The 8,763-nt window shown below is 50.1% G+C and overlaps 1 protein-coding gene across 7 annotated transcripts in view; it reads right to left on the bottom strand.

Annotated features, from left to right (window-relative positions):
* Positions 1-1,260: 1,260 nt before the first annotated feature.
* Fgr (FGR proto-oncogene, Src family tyrosine kinase) overlaps positions 1,261-8,763 on the bottom strand; it is a 23,284-nt gene continuing 15,781 nt past the window's right edge. For all 7 annotated transcript variants that reach the window (XM_015485426.1, XM_015485428.1, XM_048816023.1 and 4 more), the window contains 8 exons: positions 7,136-7,239; positions 6,503-6,652; positions 5,399-5,554; positions 5,128-5,307; positions 4,498-4,574; positions 4,116-4,269; positions 3,187-3,318; positions 1,261-3,087 (listed from right to left, as the gene is read on the bottom strand). In XM_015485426.1, the coding sequence (XP_015340912.1) occupies positions 2,879-3,087; positions 3,187-3,318; positions 4,116-4,269; positions 4,498-4,574; positions 5,128-5,307; positions 5,399-5,554; positions 6,503-6,652; positions 7,136-7,239 (1,162 nt within the window). In that variant the 3' untranslated portion in view covers positions 1,261-2,878. The remainder of the gene's footprint in view (positions 3,088-3,186; positions 3,319-4,115; positions 4,270-4,497; positions 4,575-5,127; positions 5,308-5,398; positions 5,555-6,502; positions 6,653-7,135; positions 7,240-8,763) is intronic.

Here is an 8,763-nt window from a genome sequence, read left to right as displayed (position 1 = left end):
TGCAAACCGCAATCAAGGTGACCCGCCTGTAATCTCAGGGAGGCAGGGCGAGGATGTGATTGAAATTGAGAAAGCAGAAGCCTAATCAATTGCATTGTGCTCTATCTGAAGGGAACAGAAGGCTGCAAGGAAATGGGGGAGCAAAGGAGATTCATTCAGCTACTCCAGGGGGAGAGATGGGGAATAAAAGAGATGGTAGACACTGGGAGGCTTTGGTGTGCTGAGGAGCAGGGGGGATATGTGAACTTCAGGTGGCTCACTGCCCTGATGGGTCTTCATGGGAACCACATGGGCACCACATGGGCATCCAGGTAGAAGGCAGAGCCCCAGAAGGCAGATAAAAATATTCTGGTTCCACAATAAGACTACAGAGTTTGAGAGCACTGGTTTTGGGGCCAGAATACTTGGTTTAAGCCCCTGCTCTGTCACTTATGCCCTGTCAACCTTGAAAAAGCTGAATTCCTTCACTATGGCTCAGTTTCACTATTGGCAAAATGAAGACAGAACAGCCTTGTCTTTCATAGGGTTCTGTGAGGATGAGATGCCCCATGCACTCAGCAGGATGACGGGCACAGCGTAAACAATTTGTAAATGGCGATGGCAAAGAGAGCTAATGTGTACTGAGCATTTTGTTGCTACTTCACAGATGAGCAAATTGAGGCTTGGAGAGATTAATACTTGCAAAAAAATCCACATTGCCAGCCAGTGGGGGAGGCAGGATTCACAACAGACACTACAGGTCCAGAGCTGGGCTCTTATCTGCCTACTCAAAGGCAGGTAGCAACGCTGCCCTCTTGCTGACACATCAGGCTGTTGTGAGGTGGATGGTCAGAGTCTAGGGCCCTCGTGAAGAGTTTGCTCCCGAGTGATCCGCAGAGCAGCCTCCCACTATTACGACAACCTGAGTGGCAACTTGGACTCATTTTTTGTTCCCATCCAACAACCTCCAGCACAGGGAGAGGCACAGGGAACACTTGATTCACATTGACTGCTTTGTCCCCCTTTCCTTAGTGTCTCCAATTTGGGGATATTTCCAGGGACTCTTTCTGCCAAAAACTAGGGAAGAATCACACACATATACGCCAAATATACTGTCTTCCCACAGCCTAGAGGCAGTGAGGTCTAGTGAAAAGAGCATGGTATTGGTGTAAGGCCTTCCGTATCACATACAGCTGTATGATCCTGCTATATCCATAACCCCTAAACCTAAGTTTTCCCATTTACCAATGGGGTAATTATAAAAACAGGCTCAAGACTGGATTAAATGAAAAAAATTTTTTGATGTAAACACATCTGACATTCAGCAAGCAGGCACTTAATAAATGAGTTATTATTATTATTATTATTACTATTACCTCTCCCCAACCTGACAGAACTCCTTCAGAGCAAGGGCAGGTCTTATTCATGCTTGTGTTCTCAGGGTTCTGCTTAGCAAAGAGCCTGTCACATAATTGATGCCTAGTAACTGTTTGCCAATTGCAGCAGTGATTCTTAATAAGTCACAGGGTCAACCAACATTTCCTAATGTGAGAAGTGGGAATCCTTATTCCCTGTTCCCTTGTTTCCACAGGGAGGCAAGTCAAGTCCCCAGTTTCTCAAAGGAAGATCTAGAGGGTGGGACAATTTGTCATCTCACAGGTGCAAGGCAGGTTGTTTAGCACCCTTGATTCCAGCCAGTAGGAGCCCTCAGTCATTGTAACATATAAAACTGCTTCCAAAAGCTCCCTGGTGAGGTCCATAGAGTTAGACTAATCCTCAGGCCTCTCCTCTTCCTTCCCCTTCCTTCTACCTTCTTTTGGAGAACCAGCTGCAGAGGGCCCTTTGGGGTGTCCTTCCCTACTGCTCTTGAAGGAGGTCTAAGGTTGTTCCAATGTGCCTATGATGAGTGGCAAGTCTCCTGAAATCAGGTAAACAACTAGTAAACCCATTGTGCACAGACTGAAGGCCACACTGGTATTGGAGGGGATATTTTGATCGATTTCCAGTTGCCTGTCTTCTCTGCCCATCTCTCAACTCATCCTAAATTCAAACGGGGATGAGTAGTAGGACTTTCGGGTATCCTAAAACTCTGCTCCTTGTGCTTATCAGGTGTTAAGGCATCTCTTACCTTTCCCTCCTGCTCCCAATAGCCAAATCTGTCCTGTTCACCTCACTATTGCTCCAAAGGAAGATTCAGGGAATTTTCTTGGCTCAAAGATTCATATCATCATTTTCCTCATTTACATAATCAATAAACACACATTATTTAGAGAGGCGATCTCAGCAACTTTCTCCCTCAGATCTGGGTCTGGACCCCAATCCTGGACCACAGCAGTCAACCAGCAGGAAAGGAATATGGCAAAGAATTCCTCAGTCTGTAATTTACAAGAGAATTGAGAGCAGGAGGCAAATCCTTGGGGCCTGGGCCAGAGAGGAATGACAGGAGGATAGGAAAACAAAGATTGGAGTAAGTGGGAGAAGGGAAATCCATGTTATAAATAAGGAGACAAGGTGTGAGCATTTTTGAAAGGCAGGGGAGAGAGGCCAAAGGCATGTAATCCTCAGTAGGAAAAGAATAAACAACACTTGGGGTCAAAGTCAGTGAGAGATGAGCTCTGGGCATCTGTTTCATCCTCAATCTGAGTGGGGTGTCCTAGATTTAGATTTAAGTGGGAAGGCGAAGAACAGTGCTTGGGGTCAGAGTGGGTAAGGGATGAGCTCTTAACCTCAATTTGCCTCATCTATAAAATGAGTGGGTTGCCCTAGATGGTGTCAGAACACCTGTCCTCTGACATGCTCAGGGTCTATGGGGTTCTAAGCCTAGAGGCTTTGGGACCAGAGTCCTGGGAATTTGTAAAGGGTATTAGGCAACCAGAGTGGTGGCTGATTCCCAACCAGGCTATGTCTGGTCTCCAGGCTGGTACTGTGGTTCTGTGGAGGTGAAGTAGTCTTCTAGGAAGGACTGCAGGTACTCAAAGGTGGGCCTCTCCTCTGGGTCCAGACGCCAGGTCTGTTCCATGACTTCATACAGGGATTCTGGGCAGCCAGGGGGGCATGGCATGTGGTAGCCATGCTCTACCCGTTCCAACACTTCTCGGTTATTCATGCCTGCGGGGTGGTGCTCCGTCAGTTAGGGTACCTGGGCCCTCCCAAAGGAACTGCCAGGAGGAAGCCCTTCTTTGTGACCCTCCCCCAACCCCAGCACACCTGGGTAGGGGACTCGGCCCTTGGTGATGAGTTCAGTAAGCAGGATCCCAAAGGACCACACATCTGACTTGATGGTGAATTTGCCAAAGAGGGCTGCCTCTGGGGCTGTCCACTTTATGGGGAACTTGGTCCCTGGAGAGTTTGGAGGAAAAGGGAAAGTTAGTGAGGGGGGTCCCTGAGAACAGCTGGATTAAGAGAATGGGGAAGTAAGGATCTTGGGGACCCTGAAGACAGTCTTTGGACACAGCAGAAAGGACCTGGTATCTAGTCCTTTATGTGTCTAGTATATTGCTAAGCACTATAACATTGTGATTTTTCATAATAATAACAGCTATGTGTCTAGCTTTTACTACGTGCTAGGCACTGTTGTTTTTTCTTCCTTCCTTTCTCTCTTCCTCCAGAGATCCAGAAGCCAGGGCCAGTAGACAAATGTTCTAGCACTGGGCTGCATCCTCAGCCCCAGGCACTGTTAGGTGATATATATATGCATTAATTCATGGAACCCTCATGAAAACTCCATGAGGTAGACACTAGGGTAGGCTACAAAGGAGGTACTGAGTAAGGTAACTTTCCTAGCTCGCACTGCCAACAAGTGGCTGGGATTCATACCAGGAATTCTGATTACAAGAATTCAGATTCATACACCCTATTTCCTCTAGCTTAAGAATTGTAGTGTGAATAACACATAATAGGTGCTTGGAAAATATTTGTTGACTTACTGTTGTTTGAATATTTTCATTTTAGTTCAGAAAAGGCTGCTCATAAAGGTTAGGTGACTTGCCCATGCCAAATGTCTGGCAAGTGGCTGAGCTGGGATTTGAACCCAGAATTGCCTCTTGAACACAGTGGCAGGGTTTCTGAGTATGTGGAACTCATGGCAGCCCCTTGGAGCTTTGCAAACTCTAGGGAGGTGGGGTGAAGATCATCACCTTGCTGGGGGTTGTACTCATCATCCTTGATGAGGCGGGCCAGCCCAAAGTCAGCGATCTTGCACACCAGCCGCTCCCCAACCAAGATGTTGGCTGCTCTCAGGTCTCGGTGGATGTAGTTCATGAGCTCCATGTAGGCCATGCCCTCAGCTACCTGGCGATGGGGGATAAGATGTGGGGAGAAGGGAGCTCATGTGGACGCCTCAACTCCTCAGCACCATAGCCTTGGGTGAGGGGTGAGAGTAGCAGTGCTCTGCCTTACACCTGATACAGAGGGCGGGGCCGCACTTCCTAGGGTAGGCTAGGTATTTAAGAGCTCAAGGATTTGTGGAAAGATAACAGGAGCAAGATCTGAGGTACAAAGGCTGCTGGCTCAGTTTACCTGGGCTGCCATATCCACCAACTGGGGCAGATTCAAGTTCTGGCCCTCCCGGTCCTTGAGGAACTCCAGCAAGCTACCTGGGGAGACGAAGTCAGAAAATCAGCCACAAGACCCCTACTCCAGGCTGGCCTGCCCTAGATTGTTCGTGCCCCAATCCCGAACCTACCTAATCTAGCCCGGCCCCGCCTCCTGCTCCCAGCCCTTTCACGTGAGTCAGCCCCAGACTCAGGATCCCACCGGACGCCTCAACTCCTCCGTAACTCGCCCAGATGCTGTCCCTGTATGGACTCTGCACATACCTCCGCTTGGGGCCCCCCGGACACGCCCCACTTAGACTCCGCCCCAGACCCGCCCCAGACACGTCCGGGATCGTGCGTTCTCCGCCCAAGCCCCACCCACCAGCTAAGCACACCCCCGGAGGCCCCGCCCCACCCCGCCCGCCTCACATCCCACTTGCTCTAACTTGGCGCAGCTGGGAATCCAGCACTCCTGAGGTTTCGCGTATTCCAGCCTCTAAGACTCTGACAATTGTCCGTCGTCCCTTCCCAGGTCGGGGTCCAGGTCCTACCCCGCCTTAACCTCGCACCAACTCCCGCCCTCCCAGACCCCGCCTCCTGACCCGCCTCTCACCATGGCACATAAACTCCGTCACGATGTAGATGGGTTCCTCCGACACCACGGCATACAGCTGCACCAGCTTGTCATGCCGCAGCAGCTTCATGACCTGCGCCTCCTCCAAGAAGGCCTTCGGGGACATGGTGCCTGGCTTCAGCGTCTTCACCGCCACCTTGGTGCTACCATTCCACGTGCCTGCCCGGTGGCGGCATCTTGTCAAGATTCGCTCCCCGCCAGCCCAGGCCCACGCCCCAGCCCCTGGTCCCAACTCCGGGGACTTCCGTACCCAGCCACACATCCCCAAAGCAGCCGGTGCCCAGCCGTCGCTCCAGCATAATGGAACTGCGACTGATCTCCCAGGCGTCCTTAGCCAGGCCCAGCGTCTGTGGCTTCATGGTAGTGCAGGCTGCTGTGAGCAGGTGGCACAGCCCATCATTCACCTCTGGGGGTGAGCAGATGGAGGGAGGTTACAGGCAGGCCAGTACACCCCCATACTCCTCATCCCACCCCATCCCCATATCAGACCTCAAGGTCAGTCAATCATAAATAACTAGGGCCCAGGTGAGGTTCCAATCCAGGACAGAGGGCAACTCAGCCCTCTGAGTGTATAAACATTTTGGTGCCTGGGGAAGGGAGTTGCACCCAGAGGGAGAGAAGATCCCTTTAAGGATTGGGACCTTCTCCTAGGAGGTGGCCTCCAGCTGGGCCTTTAAGGATAAGGACAGATTCTGACAGGTGGAAATGGGGTTAGGGATTCCAGGCAAAACTGTGGACAAAAGGCCCATTCCCTTCCACGGATCTCATCCTTGGCCTAACCATTTAAGATGGAAACCTCAATCCCAAAGCCAGTTTTCCACAGAGTCAGGCCCCTTCTGCCTCCTCCCCAGGTTCAAAATTGTCTGCTTCTCCTTCACTGCCACTGACTGAATCTGGCCACTATCATCTCTTACCTGGAATGGCCATTGTCCCCTAACAGATCCCTCATTCTGCCTTGCCCCCTGGCATCCAAGCTCCTCTCAGCAACCACAGTTTCTCACTGAAGTGCAGACAAATCAGTCAGCCCCTGCTCAGGGCCCTGTGATGGTGACCTCCTGCCCTGGTACCTAGGTGGAGCACTCAGGACATCACTCACACTCAATAGTTTTCAGATTTAAACCTTAAGACAAGAAACTGGCCAATTCCGGGCTCAGATTTTAGGAGATGCTGCTCGCCACGGTGGGGCTTTGCACCTCAGTTTCCTCTGAATCCCACAGAGTAGGATCCTAGGCTGGGAACCTCCATTTGTGGGTTCTAGTCTTGGCCTGGCTACTATTGCTTTGGGGAAACTTCCTCTTCTCTGAGCCTCAGTCTGTCCAACAGGTTTGCTCCGGGATCTGAAGCACCCACTCACCGATATAGTGCTGCACCAGCTCCTGCACTGAATGGAACTGGGCCCGCGTGGTGATGTAGTAGCCACCTGTGTCCAGCTTGCGGATTTTGTAATGTTTGACATGATCGCCTCTGTTCTGGTCCCAATCACGGATGGACAGGGAGTAGGCACCTGTGGGGAAGGGTCACTTTGGATCCACTGTCCTCCTCTCCCTCATTCTGGGAGCTGGAAGAGGCCCCAAAGACAGGAACTCTGTAGGGTTTTTTTGTTTTTGTTTTTGTTTTTGCACTGGAGATTGAACTCAGAGCCTTGCACATGGTAGGCAAGCATTCACCACTGAGCTACATTTCCAGCCCTTTCTTTAAAATTTTATTTTGAGACAGGGTCTCTAAATTGCCCTGGCTGGTCTTGAACTTGGATCCTCGTGATTCAGCCTCCTGAGCAGCTGGAATTACAGGTATGTGCCACCATACCTGGCTGAGGCTAGGACTCTTTAGTCTTGATAGCCATGTCTCTAGAACCCAGAGCCAGTCTGAGCCCTGCCTCTCTACTGGATCCCAGTCTTATCCCTGAACCAAGCACCACTGGCCAGTCCTAGCCTATCACTAATGGCTGGGCCTCCCAGATGCCAGTGGCATGTGATACAACCCCCACCTTTGGTAGTCTCACTCTCCCGAATGAGAAAGGCCCCTCTGGGGTTGCCTGGTGAGAGAAGCTGCCTCTCTGCATCCTTCCTTCCGATCTTTCCAAAGTACCACCTGTTGGGAATGACAGGCAAGAATCAGGTACACTCCCTTCAAACCCCCTTCCCCCTGAAAAGCCAGGACTCAATTTCTTCACCTGTAAAATGGAGCTCAAACATCTACTTCATAGCCTGGGCATCAAGATCACGGAGCAGAGGAGCAGGAAATGCTTGGCACATAGTAGGTGCCCCCCAAAAGTTAGGCTTCTCCTCTCTAACCTTTTAAGTATCTCTTGAATTAAAATTGCTAGAACTAAGTCCCCAGTGGCCTCATCAGGGTGTCACGGGTTCCCTTAGTTCATCTCACTGAAGCCCTCTATGCCCTCATGAGGAAGTTGAGGCTCAGAAGGGAAGTGACCTGCCCATGAGGCTAGATGATGTACTCCACCTAAAATCCTCTGCCACCCACCCTAGTTCTTTCCCCACCATCTCAAGCAATCACTCAGATCCCTCCCCAACCCCACCTCCAAATGCTTCCTCCTCTGGCCTCCAGGACACCCTTTCTTGCTTCTCTTCTCCTTTTTCTAATGGTTCTCAACTGCTGCTTTCCTCTCATCCTCTTAAATTTAGTATTTTTGTCCTGAGTCTTGACTTCAACCTCAGGACTTACCTACTCCTGCTTTCTCTTGGGGATTCTTTCTGGGATTCAATTATAGCCCTAAGTCAACCATGCAAGTCCATTGGGGGAACAGAAGTGACACAGGTGCTATAGAAGACTTGGATGTGGTCTGATCAGTAGATTGACCGACGTGTTACCATTTGGGCTAAATTCAAAGGAGCATAATTTTCAAATCAAGGGAGGTAGAAGTCTCAGTGAACTCTGGGAGATTCAGTACACACCTTCATGCTGGGAACAGTTTGGGGAACAAGGGAGGTATTCTCAAATGGTATGCCCAGGAGGGCAGGCAGAGGGAGGAAGGAGAAATGGTTTAAGGACTGTGTAGACATATTCCCAAGTTTTTTCAAAGCCCTCCTCCTACCTCTACCCATAACATAAGCTACTTTCTTAATAAACAGTATAATAAGAATAACACTTATGTCAGGTTCTGCTTTATATATATATATATGTGTGTGTGTGTGTGTGTGTATTCATTTAATTCTTATAATATTACAAGGTAAGTGCTATTACTATTAACCCCCACTAGACAGATGAGGAAATTGAAATACCTAGTGGTTAAGCAACTTGCCTGAGGCCACACTGCGATGCCAGAATAGGAACCCCAGCTGTCTGCTCTGGGCCCTGTGATCTTAACTGCAACTCTGCACTCAACCACAGCCTGCACTGGGCACTTCTTAGACATCTTGACATTGCCCCAGGAACCTCCCAAACCTCCGTCCTCTACATTATTACCCCTCCTCTCCTCCATGCCTCCCTCACCCTCTGCAGAAGGCCTTACCCAGCTTGTGCTCTGGACCCTGCCCTTGCTTCCCTCTGCTTGAGGAATTCCCTCACCCTATAAGCAGCCCCCACATGCCCACTTTTCTTCTTTCCCCAAAGGTAACTGCTCTAAGTCCCATCTTTTTTTTTTTTTTTTTTGGT

This window comes from Marmota marmota, unplaced genomic scaffold (genome assembly GCF_001458135.2).
Source record: "Marmota marmota marmota unplaced genomic scaffold, marMar, whole genome shotgun sequence".
Lineage (NCBI taxonomy): Eukaryota > Metazoa > Chordata > Mammalia > Rodentia > Sciuridae > Marmota > Marmota marmota.
Note: the sequence above shows the minus strand (reverse complement) of the source record. Positions and strands in the feature narration are given on the sequence as shown.